At 45.3% G+C, this 26974-nt stretch overlaps 1 protein-coding gene and 1 long non-coding RNA gene across 3 annotated transcripts in view; one reads left to right on the top strand and one right to left on the bottom strand.

The window, feature by feature from the left end:
• Nucleotides 1-10853, bottom strand: part of METTL9 (methyltransferase like 9) — a 58982-nt gene extending 48129 nt beyond the window's left edge. For both annotated transcript variants that reach the window (XM_030799813.1, XM_030799807.1), the window contains exon 1: nucleotides 10431-10853. In XM_030799813.1, the coding sequence (XP_030655673.1) occupies nucleotides 10431-10595 (165 nt within the window). In that variant the 5' untranslated portion in view covers nucleotides 10596-10853. The remainder of the gene's footprint in view (nucleotides 1-10430) is intronic.
• A 90-nt stretch (nucleotides 10854-10943) lies between these two features.
• Nucleotides 10944-20002, top strand: LOC105739461. Its single transcript, XR_001115384.2, has 3 exons — nucleotides 10944-11661; nucleotides 12556-12679; nucleotides 19527-20002. It is a non-coding gene; the product is annotated as an uncharacterized LOC105739461 (long non-coding RNA).
• Nucleotides 20003-26974: the final 6972 nt, after the last annotated feature.

The following is a 26974-nucleotide window of genomic DNA, read 5'->3' on the forward strand; positions in this document are numbered from 1 at the left end:
TTTCCCTACCAACCCATGACCCCTGGACCCTCACTCCATCACACTGCTCCACCCCTTCGTTCTTTTTTCTGGAAGGCCCCTTTCCCGTGGCTGTCTCACATGATATTTGCTCTGCCCCCCGACATTTCCCACCACCTAAACCACTCTCTCTTCACCTGGTTCGTTCAACTTCAGCCTAAATATTTCCTAGGTATATTTTCTTTTTGAAGGAAAATATACCTAGGAAAGGCTAGGCTAGGCCCCCTGTTCTAATACCCTTTCATACACCCCATTTGTCCCTTTGGTAATATTTACAGTCTCTGAATTGAATAATTGTAGACAATCGCATGTTCACTGTCTATCTTCCCAGGTAGACTGAGAGCTTCATAAAGGCAGAGAAAATAAATGGCTTCAGCACCTGGCACAGATACAGACAAACAATAAATGTTCATCAACAGGCAGCCTAAACATAATTTGGAGTTTCTAACAAAATCCTAGAGGAAACATAAGGATAACCACAGAGACTGCTGCCATGGGGTTTCTGTCAATTTCTCAAACTCGCAAGGCCTTGCTTAAACCTAATTTTGCAAACAGTGGTTAAAGCTACCCACTCACCACAAAACTGCATTACCACAAGCAAGGAAGCAAGCAATGAAGGAAGACACCAACTGAGCACCTATCATGCACCAGGCACCAAGCCAAGTGCTTTACCTTTCATTTACCACCTTGCAATTTCTGAACAAATGGGAAGCATAGGGTCCCCAAGCAGCTCCAGCTGATTCAAGCTCCTGCTCCAGGTACATGTTGTTTTATAAGCATTTCTTTCAAAGAAGCTTCTCTTCACTTAACTCTACCCAGTGTGTCTGCTAAAGAAAAGAAAGCAGGACTATCCTGCCAATTAAACTGAAATACATGTGTGTAGAGAAAAGATAATCTGGTCTAGATAGTAACTAAAGTCCTGTAAGCCAAGGTTTCTCAGCCTTCACACTACTGACATTTGGGGTTGAATGATCCTTTGTTAAAGGGGCTGACCTGCACATTGTAGGATGTTTAGCAGCATTCCTAGTGGCTACCCATCAGGTTACAGTGGCACTACCCCAAATGACAGCCCAAAATGTCCCAGGCATTGCCAGATGTCCCCTGGGAGGCAAAACTGCCACTGCTTGAGAACCCATACATGGACTTACCCACAAAATGTCACTGTACTGACTCTCCAGTAGTGTTTCCCACTATCCCAGCTTAACTATGGTCTAGGGACTCCAGCTGACTGAATTAAAAGATGGACTCGCTGGCCTCAGAGAACTTACATTCCAGAGTGAAAATAAAATCAGAAACCAAGGGAAACAAGTAATGTGACTATGATCTTGGCGAGGAGCTTCAGAGCCTTAAAGGAGCAGTCACCTTGCCCTTAAGGTGAAATACCAAGGAGAGAGAAAATCTGCAGGAACCCCTTTAACCCAATGGGCAAGACTCCTGGTTTCACCTCTCTCCAAACAACCAGCTTAGATAAAAGGCTACGCTGAGCTAGCAACACTGGGTGGCTTGTCTGTAGGCTCCTGTGTACTTTCAAGCAGATGAGTTCTTTGTTTTTGTTTTTGTTTTTTTTTTTGAGACGGAGTCTTGCTCTGTCGCCCAGGATGGAGTGCAGTGGTGCGATCTAGGCTCTCTGCAACCTCTGCCTGCCAGGTTCAAGCGGTTCTCTCACCTCAGCCTCCCAAGCGGCTGGGATTACAGGCACCCACCACCCCGCCTGGCTAATTTTTGTATTTTTAGTAGAGACGGTGGGGGGGGTTTCATCATGTTGGCCAGGCTGGTCTTGATCTCCTGACCTCAGGTGATCTGCCTGCCTCGGCCTCGCAAAGTGCTGGGATTACAGGCTTGAGCCGCCGCGCCCAGCCGCAGGTGAGTTCTTTAAACGTGTGGTCCTTAAAGACTACAGAGACAAAGGTGCACAGGCAAGAACAAAGTACTATGCTCGTTAAATTCACACACTGACAGGACTACACGCCCACTCTACTGTGAGGCTGGACTCCTTGGCTGGAGCCTACCATGTCTGAAAAAGCATCTTATTAGCATCTGCCTTTAAAGCTCACTCAAATGTTGTTTGATCTAAATAAACAAGGGAATCTTTTAAATGACAAACTCTAATCAAATGAGAATGATTCCATTCAGTCATCTGCTGATGCCAAGTACAGAACAGGATGTGATAACTAAACATAACATCTAAAAATTACAGTAAATAGCAATATTCTCCCTACTGGCAACATAACTGCAAAGATACTAATAATTGGCCAGGCAGTAAACAGCCAAATCAGGTGGCTGCCAGGCATTTTGAATGCATGTCTGACAGTATTCGCCAACCGAAGTGATTAAATATTAGGTCGTACTGTCTTAAAAATTTCCTGGCTGGCTACAGTGGCTCACACCTGTAATCCCAGCAATTTGGAGGCCAAGGTGGGCAGATCACTTGAAGTCAAGAGTTCAAGACCAGCCTGGCCAACATGGTGAAACCCCATCTCTACTAGAAATACAAAAATTAGCCAGGCGTGGTGGCAGGCACCTATAATCCCAGCTACTTGGGAGGCTAAGGCAAAAGAATCACTTGAACCCGAGAGGTGGAGGTTGTAGTGAGCCCAGATTGTGCCACTGCACTCCAGCCTGGGTGACAGAGCAAGACTGTCAAAAAAAAAAAAAAAAATTTCTCATTAAGCCCATGAACTCCTCCTAACATTTATATATAACCTTGGTTGATGAATCACTCATTCAAAGTAGGAATGCAATCTTCCTATAAAATTATATTTGCTAATCAGACCAAAGAATATGGTTAAAAGTTTTTCTGAAATTATTTTTGGAGTTTATCAACTAATCAAACATGTGATATATAACATATCCAAAATACAACATTCCCAAAATACAAAGGATTTAAGCACACTAGCAGTCAGAAAGTAATTTTAAAAACTGGCTGATTTTAGATAATGTGGTATAATAAAAAATACATATTTGATCTTTGTCCCAGGTTCCTGATAGAGTGTTCCTAAAACCCTTGGGGAATCTCAGGGTGATAAAAGTATCTTTTGTATGCTAACAGGATGACTCCTGATAGGGGAGGGAGACCCAGACAGCTTCAGGATGGGGACCAGGATGTGGGTATAAGGTTCGAACTTTCAGCCCCACCTTCCAATCTCCAAGGATGAGAAAGGAGTTGAAGACTGAGTCTAATCATGCCTATGTAATGACACCCCTAAACTATGGGGTCCTGGGAGCTTTTAGGTTGCTGAAGACATTGATAGATGGTTGGGTGGCTCATCAGAGGAAAGAGAAACTCTACACCACCTCCCACACCTCACTCTATGCACCTCTTCCACTTGGCCGTTCCCCGATTGTATCCTTTGTAATAAACCAGTAAACCTAGGTGGTTTATTATTATTATTTTGAGACGGAGTCTCGCTCTGTCGCTCAGGCTGGAGTGCAGTGGCGCAACCTCAGCTCACTGCAACCTCCGCCTCCAGGGTTCAAGCGATTCTCCTGCCTCAGCCTCCCCAGTAGCTGGGATTACAGGCACATGCCACCACGCCCAGCTAATTTTTTTGTATTTTTAGTAGAGACCAGGTTTCACCATGTTAGCTAGGATGGTCTTGATCTCCTGACCTCGTGATCCACCTGCCTCAGCCTCCCAAAGTGTCGGAATTACAGGTGTGAGCCACCACGCCTGGCCCCTAAGTGTTTTCCTAAGTTCTGTGAGTCATTCTATTATAGGAAATTATGGGGTGGGGTGGGGTGGGGTGGGGTAGGGTGAAGGTAGAGCTGTGGGAACTCCCAAATTTGTTCAAGGTGGACAAAAGCACTGGTAGCCTGGGGACCCAGGACTTGCAGCTGGCCTCTGAAGTGAGGGCAGTCTTGTGGGACTGAGCCCTTAACTCTGTAAAGCGTGACCCTAACTCCAGGTAGTTAGTGTCAGAACAGGATTGAACAATTAAACACCCAATTGGTGATGGAAAATTACGAGAATGGCTGATGTCAGGAAAAAAAGACAATACATGTAAGAATCTTTTTTCTACTTTAAGCCTTAAAAAAAGCACGCACAAACCAGATAAAGGCCAGAACTTCAAGCAGCTGTCCTATTCTCACCTACTTCACAAACTGCAAAATCTTCGACTAGTATTGTGCACACAGCTACCTAACTTCAGTGTCTACACAGAGGCCTCACTAGAATGAGGGCAGTTTCCTATTCAGAAGGCAAGCCTAGGCCAGGAGCAGTGGCTCACGCCTGTAATCCCGGCACTTTGGTAGACTGAGGTAGGAGGACTGCTTGAGGCCAGGAGTTTGAGACCAGCCTGGATAACATGGCAAGACCCTGCCTCTACAAAAAATTTAGAAGCTACTCAGGAGGCCAAGGCAGGAGGATGTACTGAGGCCAGGAGTTTGAGGCTGCAGTGAGATATGATCAGGCCACTGCATTCCAACTTGGGTGACAGAGCAAGAACTTGTTTCTCAAAAAAAAAAAAAAAAAAAAAAATGAAGGCAAGCCTATTTTTACCATCCCTCAGACAACACAAGGTTTACTAGGAGGGGCATCATAAAGCAGTAGAAAATGCATTGCCTTGAAACCAAAGCTGGGTGCAAAGCCCAACTCTATCATCCATTAACTCTGTGCTGGTGAGCAAGTCTCTTCTCTCTCTCAGCCTCACTCTTCTGTATGTAAAGTGCGGATGATACCACCAGCCTCCAAGAGTTCTATGTGGACTACTGGGGATAATACATTTGAAGTGCCTGGCACACAACTGAAGGCCAGTAGCTGTTCATATTTCCTTCCCCTTTCTCTCCAAGGCAAGGGCTGGTCAGAGGAGAAGTACAGTTCAAGGGAATGCCTAAAAACCACACTGTAGGTCTGGGCATCCAGCCATTCTCAAAAGAAATGGGTATTCAAAGACCCAAGGCATTCAGGGCTACCAAAAACAATCAGAAAAACTCCACTGCTCAGGGTCTATGAACACAGAATCTTTTCTGAGTTGGCCAGACCAACTCCATCAACAGATCTTGACAGCTAAGGATTCAAAATTCACATTCTAAGATTTTACAATGCAATCAACTCAGTCCAGACATTTCACCATGCACACCTTGCATTTAAGCACAACATAGGCGTAAATATTCAGACCATTCACCATTTTCCCACAAACAATATAAACCTAACCCAATAACCTCTTTATGTCAGACTTCAATGTGTAGAGTGACAGGCACCCTCATATCCATGAGGGGAATCAATTAAAACAGATTAAATTGCTTCAGCTTTGATTTAATAACAAATTACCGGCAATCCTCATTGCAAATACTAAATACTCACTCCCCATAGGACAGGATAATCCTAAAATTTTAACAAAGCTTCAGAGGGTCTACACAACAGAGCTTTTTACTGGAAGCTATTAGGGTCTTCTAGGTCACCTTCAAATGGAAACATAAAGACTCCTGGTATATCCAGCACAAGAAAGAGATTCTAGTGTTCTGGAAACTGAAGCAAACACTTGGGGTTTCAACACAGATTATGAGGAAGGAAAAAAATCCTTTCTGAAGTCTCTTTGGTATTCAGCTGCAAAGGCCTCCGGACTCTCGAAGGCAGTTCAGAGAAGGACGCCAATCCATCAGTGTCTGTCCGGCTCAGCTGGCTGACTATCCTTGAAGCATTGTTAACTCATGCCTGACTCCAGTCTGCCTCCACAAGGTAAGTGAGGACTAAAGGGACAGGAAACACTCTGTCCTTTAGCACAGTGTTTGGCTCTGGCTATGCTGTCCAAGTATTTTTTCATTTGGGGGAAAAAAGGATTCTAATTCTTTCTTGAATTCTTCATCACTTGTGGCATAGCACAGTTCTGAGCTTATATAAGAAAAGTGAAGGCCGGGCGTGGTGGCTCACGCTTGTAATCCCAGCACTTTGGGAGGCCGAGGCGGGCGAATCACGAGGTCAGGAGATCGAGACCACAGTGAAACCCCGTCTCTACTAAAAATACAAAAAAAATTAGCCGGGCGTGGTGGCGGGCGCCTGTAGTCCCAGCTACTCGGAGAGGCTGAGGCAGGAGAATGGCGTGAACCCGGGAGGCGGAGCTTGCAGTGAGCGGAGATCGCGCCACTGCACTCCAGCCTGAGCGACAGAGCGAGACTCCGCCTCAAAAAAAAAAAAAAAAAAAAAAGTGAAAAAATAAGTCACAAAAATATACACATACTTGCAATTTTAAGTTACACCTTAATAATTCCGGATATTGAATGTTATCTGTGCTTTTAAAAAACCTTGCAGTATGTCACCTGGAGAAATCGTTGTGGTTTGGTTCAGCGAGTTCTGTAACAATTTTTTCACTCCATCAATTGAGAAGCTACTGAACGGCTATTATTACCAAGAACCTGGGGCCTAAGGGTCCTTTCAAAGTTTCAGTAGCTCCATAATAGTTGCATTAACTTTAAGCACTAGGTACAATGCATCAAAAAGAATAGATCCTAAGTTTTTTGTTGTTGTCTTTTTAAATTCTGAGTCTGCCGACATTGAAAAGTGACGGTATCTACTAGTTTCTCACTGCCTGCCTCTATTTCTTCCCAGTGAGTCAATCTACCCACCCTGCAACCTGTGATTAAGAATATGCTGTTGGAGGCTGGGTGCAGTGGCTCACTCTTGTAATCCCAGCACTTTGGGAAGCCGATGGGGGTAGATCACTTGAGGCCAGGAGTTCAAGACCAGCCTGGCCAACACGGTGAAGCCCTGTCTTTACTAAAACTACAAAAATTAGCCGGGTGTGCTGGCACATGCCTGTAATCCCAGCTACTGAGAGGCTGAGGCACAAGAACCGCTTGAACCCAGGAGGTCGAGGCTGCAGTGAGCCGAGATTGTGCCACTACACTCCAGCCTGGGTAACACAGTGAGACCCTGTCTCCAAAAAAAAAGCTGTTTGTTAAGGAAGCTGGAAATTTCTCTTGGAAAAATTCTTTATTCTGTAAGAAGCCACGTAGTAAATGGTTTAGGCTTGCAGGCCATACAGTAGCAAATATGCTGCTGTTTTGTAGCCAGGGAGCTCACAGACCACAGGTAAATGAATGTGGTAGTTCTCTTTCAATAAAACTTTTTTTGTGGGCTGAGTGTAGTACCTCACGCCTGTAATCTCAGCACTTTGGGAGGCCCAGGAAGAAGGATCACTTGAGGTCAGGAGTTCGAGACCAGCCTAACCAACATAGTGAAACCCCGTCTCTACTGAAAACTACAAAAATTATCTGTGCGTGGTGGCATTCACCTGTAATCCCAGCTACTCGGGAGGCTGAGACGTGAGAATTGCTTAAACCTCAGAGGCAGAGGTTGCAGTGAACCAAAATTGGGCCACTGCACTCCAGCCTGGGTGACAGAGCGAGACTCCATCTCAAAAAAAAAAAAAAAAACTTTATTTGTGGACACTGAAATAAATTTGAATTTCATAAATGAAACTTCATGTATTACAAAATGTTATTTTGATATTTTCTTGGTAACCATTTAAAAATATAAAACTATTCTTATTTCATAGGCTATAAAATAAGTCTGTGAGACCAGTCTGGCCTCCCAGCCACTTCCCTGCTCTAAGTGAAACCCTGCTTCTTGCTTGCCCAAAGTGAAACATAATCCCAGTTTTGAAGCTAGCACACCAAACCAAGTTACTAAAATGGCACTGCTACTACAGTTTTAGAGCAGCTTTAGCCCAAAGGAGCCTTGCCTCTCCAAACTATACTAACAAAATAGCCATTTTTAACGAATAAACATTGCCCAAGTTCTCTCTTTTAACCACAGAATCCTCCATCATAATTCCTTAATAAAGGCCAGGCGCGGTGGCTCACGCCTGTAATCCCAGCACTTTGGGAGGCCGAGGCGGGCGGATCACAAGGTCAGGTGATCGAGACCATCCTGGCTAACAGAGTGAAACCCCATCTCTACTAAAAATACAAAAAATTAGCCGGGCAAGGTGGCGGGTGCCTGTAGTCCCAGCTACTCGGGAGGCTGAGGCAGGAGAATGGCGTGAACCCCGGGGGGCGGAGCCTGCAGTGAGCCGAGATCGTGCCACTGCACTCCAGCCTGGGCGACAGCGAGACTCTGTCTCAAAAAAAAAAAAATTCCTTAATAAAATAACCAGAAGGAAACCTTCTGCTAAGTATGGTTCAATCAAATCCACAACCCTACTTTTATGCAACTCCAAAAGAACCAGATGTGGCTGGCTATGGAACTCACACACCCAACTGAACACTTAGAAGACCTTGTATAAAACTATTACTCTGAAGGAGGAAAAACAGTTACTTCACAAGCAACGAAGTTATTAAGGCAAACCCAGGATCCTGGAATATTAAGTGGAAAACAAATTATCAACTCAGCCACAGTGCAGAAAGGACAGTTTCCTACTTTATCTCATGGTGGTTTCTACACACCTTTCTTCTGTTCATTTTAATCTTTATTCATGGACGATTATTTTCATAATATGAATGTATTCATGTCACAATAATGTCTGGATTCATTATTCTAAGGAAAAGAGTTGACCCGTCCCCCAAATATTCAGAAAACACCATATTAAGTCTTCACCCTAAAGAAATTATCTGCTGAATTGTTAGTGAAGGGGTACACACACACACGCAGAATATAAATAAGGTATCTTAAATAAATGTATCTGAAACCAGTATTAGTTTTCATTAGATCTTAACAGATTCAGCTTTTAAAAGGTACACAATTAGAAAGTATCCTCTGCTGGGAGATATTCTGAGGCTATGTCTACAGCTGCAATTCCGCCTCCATACAAATCACAGTGTTTCTTGAAATAGTGTTTCAATTTTTAAAATAAGTGCAATTCTTTCATGAGCACTGAAAACCTATCAAGTGGCTGCAGTGGGGTAATCATGGTAAGTGTTATAAATACCAATAGCTAAGAGACTCAACCATAATCCCACACATCAATGGAGATAAATCGCTTTTTCTCCTATCCAGGACCTTATTTCTATCAACTGGTTAAAAATGACATTTCTAGTTCATTGTCTACACCATTGTTCCGTATGTGACATTCTGATAACTGTACAGTTAACGGTACAGTACTTTGAGTTGTCTCTATAAGAATGAACTAGTGTAAGTAAATAATCCATAGGAATAAATGTGGTTTTGCAATTTAAGTTTACATACATTCCTAATCATATCATACAAGTAATCAATGATACTGATATTGCACCTAACAAACGGCGATGGCTGGAGGCTTTCAAAAAAATTTACAGAAATTTAGGATTCCTTTAAAAATAGAAAAAAGCCCAATATAAATATTACTAAAAACTAAATCCTATTTTTCTAAATTGCTCTATCTCCTTCTTAAACAATTCTCTACCTTCATTAAAACACATGAAATCAACCTGGGTGTAAATTATCTGAACACCTGGCATAATAAAAAAGTAATGTAGGAAAATTAGAAATATATGAAAATGATGAGACACAAGATGATATAGGGAATAGTTAATGCTCTATGGAAAAGCAAAATGTATTATAAATGCTAGATATGACAAGCCAACACTCTGGCAGAGTTCAAAAGCCTCTTTTCAATGAATTTAACATTAACTGCAAACTATGTTAAGGTCATATACGAAATATCTCACTTAATTCCACAGTTAACCTGTACACGTTTAAGTGGCGCAAGACTGAGCTAATGAAAAGCCTACCTACTAGGTCGCAGCGCAACGCTCACGATGCATAACTAAAACTCCCTTCCGTCCCGTTCTGTTTTAAAAACCCTTCCTGTAAAACTTGCATAATCTTCCTCCTCATCACACACAATCTTTCCAGCAGACTGACTAAATCCAAGTTTAAAGGAGATCTCTGCTAGGAAGGAGGGGAAGGTTCCGTAGGATGGGAGCGACAACCTGTCAAACCCATTTTTTAAGAGCTTAGGGAGAAATGTCACCCCAATCAGCCTGGAGAGTTCGACGGCTCGCAATGTACAGTTACATTTCTTTACGACCCTTTGTACGTTCTGGGATTCAACGAGACAAAAAGAGGGGCTGGCTTTTCGTTTTGTTTCTCGGGGGTAATGGATCTGGCCGGGTCTCTTCAGTCTCAGGCCTCGGTGCCAGGCGGGCCACGCTCTGGCCCCAAAGTTCCCCAGTCCCGCCGCCGGGGGTCCGTAGTCACCGCCCGGGACCCCGGAACAATGCGGGGCTCCGGGCCGCTCACGATCGGGCCCGGGAGGCCATGCCCCGCCTGCGCCGCGAACAAAAGGCTCTCGCGGGGCCGCGGCCGGGTGCCCGGGGCTGGCGGAGTCGACGCCCGGCGGGGAAGGCGCGGGGAAAACTTTCCGAGGGGCCGAGGCGGAGGGGCGAGGGCCGGGCCGCCCCCTCGCGGAGCCGCCCCGCACAATAGCCGGGCCCAGCGCGGGAAGGCCGGGCCGCCACGCCCCCGCCCCGGCCCCGGCCCCGGCCCCCGCCAGTACCTGGTGGTTCTCCTTCCTGCTGCCCGCGGCCGCCGCCGGCCCGCCCGGGCCGCTCGTCATGTTCACGTACAGGGAGCGGGTGAGCGGGCTCCGCAGCGTCCACATCCTCCGCGCCAGCCACACGGACGCCAGGCTCAGGCACAGCCAGCCCGCCAGCAGTCTCATCGGGGGCCGCGGCCGCTCGCTCGGATCACCGCTGGCGCCGGGGCGAGGAGGAGGAGGCACCACCGCCTCCGGCCACCGCCGCCACCGCCCGAGCTCGAGCCATCGCGTCCGACTTGCCCATCCAGCCCCCTTCAGGGCAGAGGCTGGGGGTGGGGAGGAGCAGCCGGCGCGCAGCCTCGGCACCTCCCCCTTCCCTTCCCGCTGCGGAACGCCGCTGCCCCCTGAACCAGTTTCCAGCCGGAGCACTTACTAGCGGCCGCGGCGCTTTCTCTCCCGGCGCCCTCCCTCCGTCCAATGAGAGGGCCGCTGGGAGGCGGGACAAAGGAAGTGCGCATCCGCCCGGGGCGCGTTCTCATGTCCCGGCCCTGCCTCGGCCCTGCCTCGGCGTCTAGTAATGGCGGAGGTGCTTTTAATTTTTTTGAGGGCTGAGGAGCTCACTTCCGAAGGCGGTAACTGCAGCCTCCCTGCCCTTCCAAGGTGGTGCTGGAAGGACCTCTAGTCTTTCCTCGCGTTAGTCGTTACCTCTCGACCCTCATCCCACTCCACGGCGGGACTTTGACAGGGTCGTGCAGTTAACCCCGGGGCCGCAAAGAGGGGAGTCATTCCTTTCGTGCATCCTGACACTCACACACAGGTTCTTCCCGGAGACGAATGCTGCCAGTGCTGGTTACCCGCTCGGATGCATAGTTTCCAGTTTACATTTAGAACCGACCTACCAGACTCCCTCCTCTACTCTCCCCACCACCACGACCCGCCTGCCCCGTTCCCCAGGCCTGAGAAGTTGCTGGCTGCGTGTTTCTGTAAGGAATGAATGAAAATTCTGCCTTTTGGGGAAGCTACCGCAGCTGGGGTACCCACAAGTAATGTTTTAGATGTATTGATGGCCCTGCCCAAGAATGAAGACCTCAAGTTAGACTCCTTGCCTGCCTTGTTTCCTTGAATTAGCACAGGGAAGTTGGACCCAACACTCTTAGAGTGAACTCAGCTCTGGGAGTAGTGTTTAACCCGGATATTTATTTGATCATTTATAACACGAGGAGACCTAGCAACATTTCAGAACTGAAGGGTTAGTTACATTGTGTTCCTGTCTGCAGTTCTTCCTGCTATTATCCAAGCCACAATTAAGTAACATTTCGTGGGGGTCCCTAACTTTAATACTTTCCTAGGTTTGTTTGGGAAGTGCTTTTAATTTAACTGCACCAGAAATAATGTAAATGTGTCTAAGTTCAAAACAAAAGAAGTAAGCCTTTTAGTTAATTCAATGTTGCACATCAGAGATTTTCATTTATGAAACAGTGGGGTGGTGAGCCACAGATGGGGAACAAAATCATTCCTTACCTAACAGCTTTTTTTTTTTTTTTTTTTTTGAAACAGAGTGGAGTCTCGCTCTGTCTCCAGGCTGGAGTGCAGTGGCTCGATCTCCGCTCACTTCAAACTCCGCCTCCCGGGTTCAAGCAATTCTTCTGCCTCAGCCTCCCGAGCAGCTGGGCCTACGGGTGCGCGCCACCATGCCCAGCTAATTTTTGTGTTTATCGTAGAGACGGGATTTCACCATGTTGGCCAGGATGGTCTCCATCTCTTGACCTCGTGATCCGCCTGCCTTGGCCTCCCAAAGTGCTGGGATTACAGGCGTGAGCCACTGCGCCCGGCCCAACAGCTCTTTTATTAGCTTCTGAGAATCTCAGCTTGACACCTTTGGCTAACAAGGATATCTTGTTGCCTAATGTAACAGGCTGTAACAACAAACAAAAAGGCACAGGGTGGGTAGGGGCCGGTATTTTGTGTTCTCTCTTTCCAATATATTCCCTGACGGCTTCCTGCCAAAACCCCGAAGAGCCCAAGCCTTACTAAATCTAATTCAAACCTCTAGTGGTCCTGGCCCAAATCATCAAAAAGGAACTACGGTAGCAAGTCCAATAACTGTTTATTTACTATGTCACCTCTCCTTCCTGTCTCTTAGGATCAGTGTAACAGACAAAGCAACTCTCACAAAAGGAAGCCTTCATCTTTTTAAAGTGGGGGTGAAAGCAGCAGGAGTGCATAAAATGGCATATTTCCTTTCTGAAGACAAAGGAGACAAAAAGGTATGCCCCAGCTATAGAGTGAGACCACATAGCTGTAGCTCAGAGACTGCAAAATGTTGTCAGATGAACAAGCAAATAGATGGCTGCTGTAGTCAGAAGGATTTTGGGGTCAGTTAACTGCCACAAAGCCTAACAGCTCAAAGGAGCAGATTTTGTTTTATATCTGAGCAGCTGGCCTGGAAAAATAAATCACTCATACATTTAAAATACTCTATAATAACCACAAAACACTCAAACCCATGCTATTTACATTTAGCAGGCACAGGAAGAAACCAGAGCATCCGATGATCAAATGATTTGCCTGAAGGTAGCAGAGCAAATTCAATAGCTGACCTTTTCATAGAACTTGGTGTCCCAGCTCGTGGTCTTTCGATCCATCTAAGAAGCTTTGCTGTCTCTTCTCAGAGAGCCTCCTGAATTACAAATGAGGAGGAAGGAAAACAGCAAGAGTAAATATACGAAGCAGAAGTTCAGATTGCCCATTGGGGACAGCCCCCTTCCTTCATCTACTAGAATGTCACTACCATATATTAAAACCTCAATTATCCATAATGGAGACGGGAAGAGGCAAGATAACACAAAAAGCCAAATAGGAGCCAATACTCGTTCTAACATGATCTTGAGATGCAGTTAGTGATATTCAAAAGACACACAAATGACCCTCTGCCCTGAACTCTGCTCATTGACCCCAGGTGTCCCACTTGGGTCACAGCCCTGTACACAAGCCCAAAATTTCGGTGGGATCACTTTCCTATCTAGATCTCTAGGCAAAGGCTTTTTGTTATTGTTGTTCTTTGAAGTTACAAAGCTTGGCATTTTCATATTCTCTTTTCAATTACAAAGTATCATGTTAAGAGAATCCACAAGCAGAGAGTTTGGATCTATACAAAATCTACTGATGATTGTTATCTCCTTGAAGAGATAATGATTTAAAAAGAACTCATAGGCCAGGCAGCGTGGCTCATGCTTGTAATCCCAGCACTTTGGGAAGCCAAGGCAGGTGGATGGCTTGAGCCCAGGAGTTCAAGGCCAGCCTGGGCAACATGGTGAAACCCCATGTCTACAAAAAATACAAAAATAAGACAGTCATGGTGACATGCACCTGTAGACCCATCTACTCAGGAGGCTGAGGTGGGAGGATCAACCTGAGCCTAGGAGGCTGAGGTTGCAGTAAACTGAGATTGTGCCACTGCACGCCAGCTTGGGTGACCAGGCAAAACTGCAGATAGGTTTTAAAAAAAAAATTAGCAGCCTAGGCCAGGCACCATGGCTCATGCTTGTAATCCCAGCTACTCAGGAGGCTGATGCAGGAGAATCGCTTGAACCCAGGAGGCAGAGGCCGCAGTGAGCCGAGATCATGCCAGTGTACTCCAGCCCGGGCAACACAGTGAAACTCCATCTCAAAAAAAAAAAAAAAACAGAGCCTCAAGTAGCAGAATTGAACCAGGGGTTAGAAGATGTTAGTAGTTGGCCAGGTGCAGTGGCTCACATCTGTAATGCCAGCACTTTGGGAGGTTGAGGTGTGTGGATCACGAGGTCAGGAGTTTGAGACCAGCCTGGCCAATATGGTGAAACCCAGTCTCTACTAAAAATACAAAAAAAAATTAGCCAGGGGTGATGGCCCACACCTGCAATCCCAGCTACTCATGAGGCTGACTCAGGAGAATTGCTTGAACCTGGGAGGCGGAAGATGCAGTGAGCCGAGATCACACCACTGCACTCCAGCCTGGGTGACAGAGTGAGACTCCATCTCAAAAAAAAAAGACGTTAGTAGCAAATACAAGTAACACCGTGTGCTTCACTGGAGAACTCCCAATGCTACTCATTAGCATAGTAGTTTATCATCTGCACTTTGAGCCAGACTATCTGGGTTTTAAGCTGGGCTCTATGCTTCTTGATTATGCAATTTGAGGCAAATTACTTGACCTCTACATGTCTGTTTCCTCATCTGTAAAATGGAAATAATAATAATGGTTACCTATTTCATAAGGATGCAGTGAATATCATGTTATATACTCAATATAAAGGGCTTAATAAGTGCCTCAACATTTAGTAAACACTCAAAAAATGTTAATTTGTTTTCACTTTAACTTGGGTAAATCAACCTCATCTGAGCCTCTCTTTCCTCATCTGTAAACTAAGAGCCATGGTTCTGAGCTGTCTGCTTCACAAGACATTTGTGAGAATTAGATGATCTGAGAGTTTTTTAAACTGTAAAACATCAACCAAAGTTATCATAATAAAGATGCTCAGTCCTAATGTAAAATGCCCACGTGAGGGATCTAGGTGGCCATCCTCTAAGAATCTAATGTCTGATAATCTGTCAGAGACTTTGGTCTCTGCAAAGCTACTCTCCATAAAACATTCTCTTAGAACCCATGATGACAGCATCTCTTAATAATGTGTCTGTCTTCACACATGTGTCTATCCTCATGACATTTCAAACTGAATGGGGAAAAAAATATAAAACACAAAACTAGGCCGAGGTGGGAAGATCATTTGAGGCCAGGAATCCAAGACCAGCCTGGACAACATGTTGAAACCCCATCTCTACTAAAAATACAAAAATTAGCTGGGCATGGTTGTATAGGTACTTGGGAGGCTGAGGCATGAGAATCACTTGCACCCAGGAGGCAGAGGTTGCAATGAACTGAGATCGCACCACTGCACTCCAGCTTGGGTGACAGAGCAAAAGTCTGTCTCCAAAAACAAAGTAAAACAAATAAACACAGAACTATAAAAAAAAAAAATTTCAAACCTAAAAGCAAAATCAGGTGGGCGCAGTGGCTCATGTCTACAATCCCAGCACTTTGGGAGGCCGAGGCAGGCAGATGGCTTGAGCCCAGGAGTTCCACACCAGCCTGGGCAACATGACAAAATCCTGTGTCTATCCGTCCCCCCCCCAAAAAAAAAAAAAATACAAAAATTAGTCAGGTGAGGTGGTGTGTGCCTGTACACCCAGCTACTCAGGAGGCTGAGGCAGGAGCATCAACTGAGCCTGAGAGGTCGAGGCTGCAGTGAGCCATGACCACAGCACTGCACTCCAGCCTGGGTGACAGCACAAGACCATGTCTCAAAAAATAAAATAAAAATCAGGGAGTAAACTCAAGTTACCTACTTGTCAAAGATGCCTGTCTTTTTAGTAGGAAAGTCTTTTCCCCCCTGATATATAAAATTCTTTCCAGCTGGCTCACCTATTTACCCAGTCAGTACCCGCCAGAGCATTTCACCTGCTTACAGAACCTTCTGAACTCCCATGATTTCCTCCTTCATCAGTCTCACATCTGTTTGAGTTTATGTCAAGAATATTAACAGAAAGACAAAGAAATGCCACTTTCACATATGCAATAAATATTTATTGGGTACGTGGAATATACCAGGCCCTGGATTTACGGGAATAGAAAGCAAAATAAACACAATGTCTCACCTTCATAGAGCTTACCGTCTAGTAAGGAGACAGACCTGAATACATAATTACAAACTGCTGAGAGCAAGAAAGGATTTGTATACTGTTACGAGAACTTGGAGAGATCCGACTTTATTAGGGGTGGAGGGCATGAGGGAAAGAGAGTGTTCAGGGAAAGCTGCCCTGAGGAAATGTGCTTTGTGGTCATTTTGACATCCCCTTGCCAAACTTGAAAGCTTCCAGATTTCCCAAGTTCCTCCTGGACTACAGGTATCCCCAATAATTGTGACAACAGAAATGGAGATAATGCAGGACAGGCAAGCCCCAAAGTGGCGCTTAGCCCTCTGGGTTCTTGGCTTTATCAGGAAGGAATTCAAAGGCAAGCCAGAGGTAGAAGAAAACAGTTATATTGAAGAGGCTGTGTTACAGCTCCATGACTGCTCCTGCAGAGCAGGGCTACCCCATAGGGAGAGAGTAGCAGCTGAGGGTAGTTTTGCAGCCATATTTATACCCACTTTTTTTTGTTTTTGAGACGGAGTCTCGCTCTGTCGCCAGGCTGGAGTGCAGTGGCACAATCTCAGCTCACTGCAACCTCCACCTCCCGGGTTCAAGTGACTCTCCTGCCTCAGCCTCCTGAGTAGCTGGGACTACAGGCATGCGCCACCACGTCCGACTAATTTTTCTATGTTGAGTAGAGACGGGGTTTCACCATGTTGGCCAGGCTGGTCTCAAATTCCCGACCTCATGATCTGCCTGCCTCAACCTCCCAAAGTGCTGGGATTATAGGCGAGAGCCACTATACCCAGCCTCTACTTGAAACTAAAAGTGGGAGGCTGGGCACGGTGGTTCATGCCTATAATCCCTGCACTTTGGGAGGTTGAGGTGGATGGATCACGAAGTCAGGGGTTCGAGACCAGCCTGGCCAACATGGTGAAACCCCGTCTCTACTAAACATACAAAAAATAGCCAGGCTTGGTGGCAGGCGCCTGTGATCCCAGCTACTCAGGAGGCTGGGGCAGGAGAGTCGCTTGAACCTGGGAGGCAGAGGTTGCAGTGAGCCAAGATCGCATGCCACTGCACTCCAGCCTGGGCAATAGAGCAAGACTCTGTCTCAAAAAATAAATAAATAAATAAATAAATAATTGCATGTAGATTAAAGAGCTGTTTATGCAGAAATTTCTAGGGAATGGGCAGTAACTCTTGGGTCATTGGATCACTGCCATGGAAAGTGACAGTAACTGTCGAGTGTTGCCATGGCAGTGGTAAATCGACATGGCACACTGGTGAGCATGTCTGATTAAAGCTACTTTCGCCCAGGCCGTGTTTTGGCTAGTTCTTAATCTGGTCCAGTGTCCACTCCAGTGTCCGAGCTCCACCTCTGGAGTAGAGTCCCACCTGCTACCTCAGACTGCTCATCAGAGCCTTCTAGAATGTGAGGAATCCCAGTGTCCCTCACATACACTCACAGAATCCTGGAGAAAATGAAATGAGTTGCCTGGACAGCTGTCAGCACAATCCCCTATATATATATAGTCATCTTTCAAATAGTAGTTGTGGTGGTTATTATGGAATCATAAGGCAGATGTAAACCTTGCTCTCCTTGCACAAGTTATTTAAGCAGTCCAAGAGATGAACAGCCATCTACTTTAAACTTAGTCTACTATAAGACAAATTAATTAGGGAGAGTCTTTCAACCTAAATCCTGGGCTCCACCAAACGAATCAGTTTCTCCAACAGAACTATGTGAATTAGGCATTTTATTTTATTTTATTTTTATTTTTTAAGACAGGGTCTCTGTTGCCCAGGCTGGAGTGCAGTTGTACAATCTCAGCTCACTGCATCCTCCGCCTCCTAGCTCAAGCGATCCTCCCACCTCAGCCTCCCAAGTAGCTGGGGCTACAGGCACACACCACCATGCCCAGCTAGTTTTTTGTGTTATCTTGTAGAGACACAGTTTGCCATGTTGCCCAGGCTGGTCTTGAACTCCTGGACTCAAGTGATCTGCCTGCCTCGACCTCCCAAAGTGCGAGGATTACAGGCATGAGCTACCATGCCTGGCCTCTAAATTAGGCATTTTGATACACATGTTTTGTACCACCTAAGTTGTGCTTTTTTTTTATTTTTATTTTTTCAAGACGGACTTTCACTCTTGTTACCCAGGCTGGAGTGCAATGGCGGGATCTCAGCTCACTGCAACCTCTGCCTCCCAGGTTCAAGCGATTCTCCTGCCTCAGCCTCCTGAGTAGCTGGGATTACAGGCATGCGCCACCATGCATGGCTGATTTTTTTTGTATTTTTAGTAGAGACGAGGTTTCTCCATGTAGATCAGGCTGGTCTCGAACTCCGGACCTCAGGTGATCCACCCGGCCTCGGCCTCCCAAAGTGCTGGGATTACAGGTGTGAGCCACCACACCCAGCCCACTTCTGTGTTTATACAGATCCTTCTGCTTGTGCTTCTGAATCCTTAAAAGACATCTTCACATACAGTATAAGCTACTTAAAGGTATACAAGTATTTTTAAATATATATTTCAACTAAATAATGTCCTTCCAATAACAGGTCTATGAGTCAGAGCTCTGATAAAAGACAGAAGGCTGTTGCTTTCATTCAGTTTCTAGGGCGTTTTTGAAGATCCAAATATCTTTCATCTAGTTTTAAATATCCTTTCAAAACAACCCTGTCCTTGGCCTCTTAATTGCTGTCTCTTGTATGTATGTGGGCTTGGTCTTCTAAATGACTGCTTCCTCTCCACCAAATTCACCGTGGGTATTTATTTTGAAACTATAAAGGCTTCTTATTTTATAAATATGAAACATTAAAACTTATGGCTTATATAAAATACATGGGGGAAAGTACTGTATTATGAGAAATCTTTTAAAACTTAAAATGTAAATATTTTACAATAGACCAAATGTGTATATACATAAACATAAGTGATCTTAAAGAGTTTGTAAAACATACTACAAAATAACCACATCTCTGCTGGCGTAAAATAAAACCACTGTTTTCTTTTTGCACAATCAAAACTGATCAGAAAATGAGGAAGAATACATTTATGAAAGAGGATACTTGAGCAATCAACCAACCTGAAAGTCAGACAGAACTATCTCCCTTCTCTGGTGAAAACTATGATTGATTTTTTAATAGCCACAGCTAATCTGAGCTTGTTTTACAAGTTAGCCCAGGATCTTCGTCAAATTTATTGTGTGCACAACTCATTCAATCAGAGGAAAGGCATTTGGCTATCAGATCACCAAAACTGTGGCATTGTAAGACTCCCACTACAGTTTTCATTTCCCTTTATGGTCTCCACTTACCAAGAATTCTTTGTGCTATACAGTTTCCTGAAATTGACAAAGTCAATACTGATAACAGCTATTAAGTTTTTCTACAATAGAAATTTTATTTCTAAGTTCATTAGCTTTTCTTTTCTTTTTTCAGACCAGTGTAATGTTCTGCTCCCAGGCTGGAGTGCAATGGTATGATCACAGCTCACTGCAGCCCCCCTGGGCTGAATCTATCCTCCTGCTTCAGCCTCCTGAGTAGCTGGGACTACAGGTACATGCCACCACACTCAGCTAATTTTTGTATTTCTTTGAGAGATAGGGTATCGTCACGTTGCCCAGGCTGGTCTCAAACTCCTGAGCTCAAGTGATCTGCCTGCCTCAGCCTCCCAAAGTGCTGCGATTATAGGCGTGAGCCACCGTGCTCAGCCTAAGTTCATTAGCTTTCTATGCTCAAGTCTTTTGGAGAAGTTTGAGATGTGACAGCAGCAGGCATCAGAGGCTAGCAGCTCTCCCCCACCATGAAGAATTTTTCCCATTCAGATTCCAGCTTCCCCCTCTCACACCACCCCAGAGGGCATGGAGAAGCTGGCTTTGCTCAGGAACCACAATGAAGTGTAGTTTGTTATGTGTGAATATAGAGCATGCTGTTCTCCGTCCAACATAAATCCATTTTTATAACCAAAACTATAAATGACAGTGGAGCCAAATTTGCTACTTTTTGGACAGACAGCTTACAAGTTAAACAAATTGCTTTAGGTTCATTATATCCAGTTTTTGCTTTCATAAGGAGACATATTTACAGATAATTTTTACCACATCTACAATGTTCATTATAATTATTCAATGAAGGAAGCCTTCAGGAAAAAAAATCTAAGTTATCCTTGTACAGTTTTGACAGCACATTGGATTCGTGTTTAGAATCTGCAACATCCTGTTTGATTCATGTGCTGGAATTTCTCCATTATTGTACTTTTTTTTTTTTTTTTTCTCACAGAGATGGGATCTTGCTATGTGGACTAGTGCTTCCTCTTCAACTTCCTCTCCTTCAATTCCCTCCGAAGCCCACCTTTTCAGGACAACATTAACTCCTGTCCTCAAGTGATACTCCTACCACAACCTCCCAAAGTGCTGGGATTACAGGCATGAGCCACCATTCCCAGCCCATTATGATACTTTATTTTATTTATTTTGCGTTTTTGAGATGGAGTCTTGCTTTGTCACCCAGTCTGGAGTGCAATGGCACAATCTTGGCTCACTACAACCTCCGCCTCCTGGTTCAAGCAATTCTCCTGCCTCAGCCCAGTAGCTGGGATTACAGGCACCCACGACCACACCCAGCTAATTTTTGTATTTTTAGTAGAGACAGAGTTTCACCATTTTGGCCAGGCTGGTCTCCAACTCCTGACCTCACGTGATCCACCCACCTAAGTCTCCCAAAGTGCTGGGATTACAGGCATGAGCCACCATGCCTGGCCCCATTATGATTCTTTCTTTTCTTTCTTTCTTTCTCTCTCTTTCCTTCCTTCCTTCCTTCTCTTTCCTTCCTTCCTTCCCTCCTTCCTTCCCTTTATTTCTTTCTTTTATTTATTTCCGTTCTTTTCTTTCTTGCTTGCTCTGTCTCCCAGGCTGGAGTGCAGTGGTGCCATCTTGGCTCACTGCAACCTCCGCCTCCTGGGTTAAGGCAATTCTGCCTAAGCCTCCCGAGTAGCTGGGATTACAGGCATGTACCACCACACCCAGCTAATTTTTGTATTTTTAGTAGAGATGGAGTTTTGCCATGTTTGCCAGGCTGGTCTCAAACTCCTGACCTCAAGTGATCCACCCACCTCAGCCTCCAAATTACTGGGATTACAGGTGTGAGCCACTGCACCCAGCCTATGATACTTTAAATAGCTGCATATACATGAGTGTATTTTCATCTTGACAGATGGTAAATCATAGCATATTTGAGGACATCAAGCATTCGTTAGATCCTTTGCCCTATTTAGAACTTATATCTGCTTGGACACAAGTATCAGGAATATATTATATTTTTGACATATGTTAAAGGCTGTTTCAAGAAAAAAATTTAAGTCAGGTCTTTTTGACATATTAAGCTGTATATGGAGTTAATCATAAAATTGCCCTGAAAAATCTCTGGAAATAGAGAAATAAAATTGCTGCCTGAGAACCACACTTTAAAACATACATATAGGCTGGGCATGGTGGCTCATGCCTGTAATCCTAGCACTTTGGGAGGCCGACACAGGTGGATTGCTTAGGCCCAGGAGTTTGAGACCAGCCTGAGCAATATGGTAAAATCCTGTCTCTACAAAAAATTACAAAAATTATGTTTTTATGGCTGACCAACCTCCTCCTCACCCTCCAACCACAATGAGCTGTTATTTCTACAATTACGTTATACTTCAGTCAATTTGAAGTCAAGTCTTGGCTTGAGGCCTGCCTTTTTTTTTTTTTTTTCTTTTTGCCTTAGGAGGTCTCAGACTGAAAACTTGAGATCATGTGAGATCATGCACTCACATGTGAGATCATGTGAGATCACAGCCATGACAGCCACTCCTCAGTCTTCTGTGTAACTGGTTCTGTTGGATACTCGTCAGCTGTGAACCATTCACTTTCGGAAACATACACTGACAAAATCCCAAATTGTCACCTCCTTCATGATCCCATACACATGACTTAAATGTGATGGGAGGAAAAAAAAAAATGGGCTGCTGGGGGACCTGTCTTTTTTAAAGGTGACTTTGCATGTCTTTGCTCAAATCTTTTTTTTTTTTTTTTTTTGAGACGGAGTTTCGCTCTTGTTGCCCAGGCTGGAGTGCAATGGCATGATCTTGGCTCACCACAACCTCCACCTTCCAGGTTCAAGCAATTCTCTTGCCTCAGCCTCCCAAGTAGCTGGGATTACAGGCATGTGCCACCATGCCCAGCTAATTTTGTATTTTTAGTAGAGATGGGGTTTCTCCATGTTGGTCAGGCTGGTCTCAAACTCCCGACCTCAGGTGATCCCCCCGCCTCGGCCTCCCAAAGTGCTGGGATTACAGGTGTGAGCCACTGCGCCTAGCCCCTCAAATTTATTATACACACATATATACGTATGTATACATATATGGCTCCATGACGTATATATGTGGTGTGTATATACACTTATGGGGAGATATATATATATATATATGTATGTGTGTATGTATTTTTTTTTTTTTTGAGACGACTGGTTCTCACTCTGTCACCCAAGTTGGAGTGCAATGGTGTGATCTTGGCCCACTGCAGCCTCCACCTCCCCAAGCTCAGGTGATCCTCCCACCTCAGCCTCCCGAGTAGCTGGGACCACAGGCACGTGCCACCATGCCTGGGTGATTTTTGTATTTTTTCATAGAGATGGAGTCTTGCCATGTTGCCCAGGCTGGTCTCACACTCCTAGTTTCAAGCAATCGGCCTACTTTGGCCTCCCAGTGCTGAGATTACAGATGTGAGCCACTGTGCCTGGCCACCAGCTCTATCTTTACCATCAAAATTGGAGTAAACATTTACATCAGGGGTCAGGGGTATCCAATCTTTTGGCTTCCCTGGGCCACATTGGAAGAAGAAGAATTATCTTGGGCCACACATAGAATATACTAACCCTTGCTGGGCATGGTGGCTCATGCCTGTAATCCCAGCACTGTGGGAGGCTGAGGCAGGTGGATCACATGAGGCCAGGAGTTCAAGAGCAGCCTGGGCAACATGGTGAAACCCTGTCTCTATTAAAAATACAAAAATTAGCCAGGCATGGTGGCACACGCCTGTAGTCCCAGCTACTCAAGAAGCCGAGGCAGGAGAATTGGTTGAGCCTGGGAGGTGGAGGTTGCAGGGAGCCAAGATCATACCACTGCACTCCAGCCTGGGTGACAGAGACTCCTTCTCATAAAAAAAAAAAAAAAAAAAAAAAAAATTGCAAAAGACTCATGATGTGGTTTTGTTTGTTTTGAGACAGTTTTGAGACAATTGCCCAGGCGGAGTGCAGTGGCACAATCAGGGCTCACTGCAACTTCTGCCTTCCACCTCTCAGGCTTAAGTGATTCTCCTGCCTCAACCTCCCGAGTAGCTGGGATTACAGGCACGTACCACCATGCGCTGCATTTTTAGGAGAGATGGGGTTTTGTCATATTGGTCAGGAGTTGGAACTCCTGACCTCAGGTGATCTGCCCACCTCGCCCTCCCAAAGTGCTAGGATTACAGGTGTGAGCCACCTCACCGGGCCAAAATCTCATAAAGTTTTAAGATTACAAATTTGTGTGGGGCTGCATTCAAAGCCATCCCGGGCCGCATGTGGCCCACAGGCCATGGGTTGGACATGCTTGATTTACATCAAGAGGCAGGAAGGCCACATTCTAGTTACTTCCTTTACACTTTCCATGTGATCTTGGAAAAATCACATAACCCCAACTACCTTGTCTTTAAAAATAGTAGTCAATTGGCCAGAAGTGGTGGCTCACACCTATAATCCCAGCACTTTGGGCGGCCGAAGTGGGTGGATCACTTGAGGTCAGGAGTTCGAGACCAGCCTGGCCAACATGGTGAAACCCTGTCTCTACTAAAAATACAAATATTAACCGAATGTGGTGGTACGCACCTGTAGTCCTAGCTACTCGGGAGGCTGAGGCAGGAGAATCGCTTGAACCCAGGAGGGGAGTTTGCAGTGAGCTGAGATCACGCCACTGCACTCCAGTCTGGGTGAGAAAGCAAAACTGTCTCAAAAAACAAAAAGAAAGTAAGTAAATAAATGCTAATCAATCAAGACCACCCATGCGTAAAGATATGGACCATCACCTGCTTACTTTCTTTGGTGAATTATGAATTATGTGAATTTTTTCCACATTCTAATATAAATACATCTGTACTTAGTAATGCAACAGAAGTGGTATAATTTTCTTTAAGAAACCAAGTCTCACAAATTCAGAGTCCCATAATCCTCCATAAAACAAGAATTTATTATAAACAGTACCATACCTGTGACAACATTTATAAATGGAGATGATCTTTTCTTTTGAGAACTATGTGCTTGACAAATTATCACCTTCGTATGACCTGAAATCAAAATCCTTGCCTTTCTTACTCCTGTATGTTCATCACACACACACACACACCCCTGCTCTGTTTCATAGTGTAAGGCTTGCCCGGTCTACTGTGAAGTACCTGAGAGGGGAAAAAAAAAAAAAAAAACTCTAGAAATGAAATGGAAATAGATATATTTTTACTCCATGACATTCTAGATCTGGGCCACAGCCTACTCTCCATGAAAGAAAGCCTCCTACAACAGCACTGCAAGGGTACTGCATGTCACTTAGAACAGTGACAGCACCACTAAGTGCCAGACGTTGTGCTAGTGCTTTCCATATGCCATCTATGTTTTTTTTTTTTTTGAGACAGAATCTCACTCTGTCACCCAGGCTGCAGTACAATGGCTCGATCTCGGCTCATGCAACCTCCACCTCCCAGGTTCAAGCAATTCTCTTGCCTCAGCCTCCTGGGTAGCTGGGATTACAGGCGTGCACCACCACGCTTGGTTAACTTTTGCATTTTTAGCAGAGACGGGGGTTCACCATGTTGGCCAGGCTGGGCTCAAACTCCTGACCTCAAGTGATCCACCTGCCTTGACCTCACAAAGTGCTGGGATTACAGGCGTGAGCCAGCACGCCTGGCCTGCCATCTCTTTTAATCCTCCTAACAATCAAATGAGGTGGATACTATTATTACCACCTTTTTATAGACAATAATCCAAGGCAGAGAAAGCTTCCATTGCTTTTGCAGTGAATAAATAAATAAGTGGTTGAGGCAGGATTTTTTTTTTTTTTTTTTTTTTTTGAGACAGGGTCTTTCTCTGTCACCCAGGCTGGAGTGCAGTGGCATGATCTCTGCTCCCTGCAACCACCACCTCCCAGGCTCAAGTGATCTTCCCACCTCAGCCTCCTGAGCAGCTGGGATGTCAGGCACGCACCCATACCCAGGCATGCCCAGCTAATTTTTGTATTTTTTGTAGAGACGGGGTTTTGCTACATTGCACAGACTGGTCTCAAACTCCTGGGTTCAAGGGATCTTTCCACCTCAGCCTCCCAAAGTGCTGGAATTACAGCATCGCACCTGGCCGAAGCCGAATTTTAAACTAGGCAGTCGGGTTGCAGAACCCTCATTCTTCACCACAATGCTTTACTGCCTCCTAGTGTTTATTTACTTTTGTAAAATATTTTTTTGCAGGCCGGGCACAGTGGCTCACCCCTGTAATCCTAGCACTTTGGGAGGCCAAGGCGGGTGGATAACCTGAGGTCAGGAGTTCGAGACTGGCCAACATGGTGAAACCCCGTCTCTACTAAAAATACAAAAAATTAGCCAGGCGTGGTGGCGCGTGCATGCCTGTAATCCCAGCTGCTCAGGAGGCTGAGGCAGGAGAATTACTTGAACCCAGGAGGTGGAGGTTGCAGTGAGCCAAGATTGTGCCATTGCACTCCACCCTGAGCAACAAGAGTGAAACTCCATCTCAAAAAAAAAAAAAAAAAGATTTTTTTTGCAGAGATGGTCTTGCCTCGTTGCCCAGGCTGGTCTCAAACTCCTGGCCTCAAGGGATCCTTTTGCCTCAGCCTCCCAAAGTATCAGGATTACAGGCATGAGCCATTGCGCCTGGCCTTAGAGGTTTTTGTTTTGTTTTGTTTTGTTTTGTTTTGGAGATGGAGTTTCGCTCTTGTTGCCCAGGCTGCAGTGCAATGATGTGATCTCAGCTCACCACAAACTCCGCCTCCTGGGTTCAAGCAATTCTCCTGCCTCAGCCTCCGAGTAGCAGGGACTACAGGGATGCACCACCACGCCTGGCTAATTTTGTATTTTTAGTAGAGACGGGGTTTCTCCATGTTGGTCAGGCTGGTCTCAAACTCCCGACCTCAGGTGATCCGCTCACCTCGGCCTCCCAAAGTGCTGGGATTACAGGCGTCAGCCACCATGCCCAGCAAGTGTTAGTGTATTCTATGTGTGGCCCAAGACAATTCTTCTTGTGTCCAGCCGCCTTTTGGTTTTGTTTGATTTGGTTTGGTTTGGTTTGAAATGGAGTTTAGCTCTTGTCACCCAGGCTGGAGTACAGTGGCACCATCTCGGGTCACTGCAACCTCTGCCTCCTGGGTTCAAGTTATTCTCCTGCCTCAGCCTCCCAAGTAGCTGGGATTAGAGGCGCTCGCGACCATACCCAGCTAATTTTTGCATTTTTAGTAGAGACGGGATTTCGCCATATTGGCCAGCGCCTTAGTGTTTTATAAAACAGGCCTCAGATCACTAGTGTCAGGATCACCTGTGCTGCTGGTTAAAATGCAGCTTCCTTGGCTATCTCAGGTATACTGATTCAGAATCTTCGGGTAAAACTAATATGTAATTTATATAATTAAAAAGTACTTAAACGTCTTTTTTTATTATTTATTTATTTATTTATCTTTTAATTTTTTTTTTTTTGAGACAGAATCTAGCTCTGTCGCCCAGGCTGGAGTGCAGTGGCGCGATCTCGGCTCACTGCAAGCTCCGCCTCCCAGGTTCACGCCACTCTCCTGCCTCAGCCTCCTGAGTAGCTGGGACTACAGGCGCCCG

Source organism: Nomascus leucogenys, chromosome 2 (assembly GCF_006542625.1).
Source record: "Nomascus leucogenys isolate Asia chromosome 2, Asia_NLE_v1, whole genome shotgun sequence".
NCBI classification, from domain to species: domain Eukaryota; kingdom Metazoa; phylum Chordata; class Mammalia; order Primates; family Hylobatidae; genus Nomascus; species Nomascus leucogenys.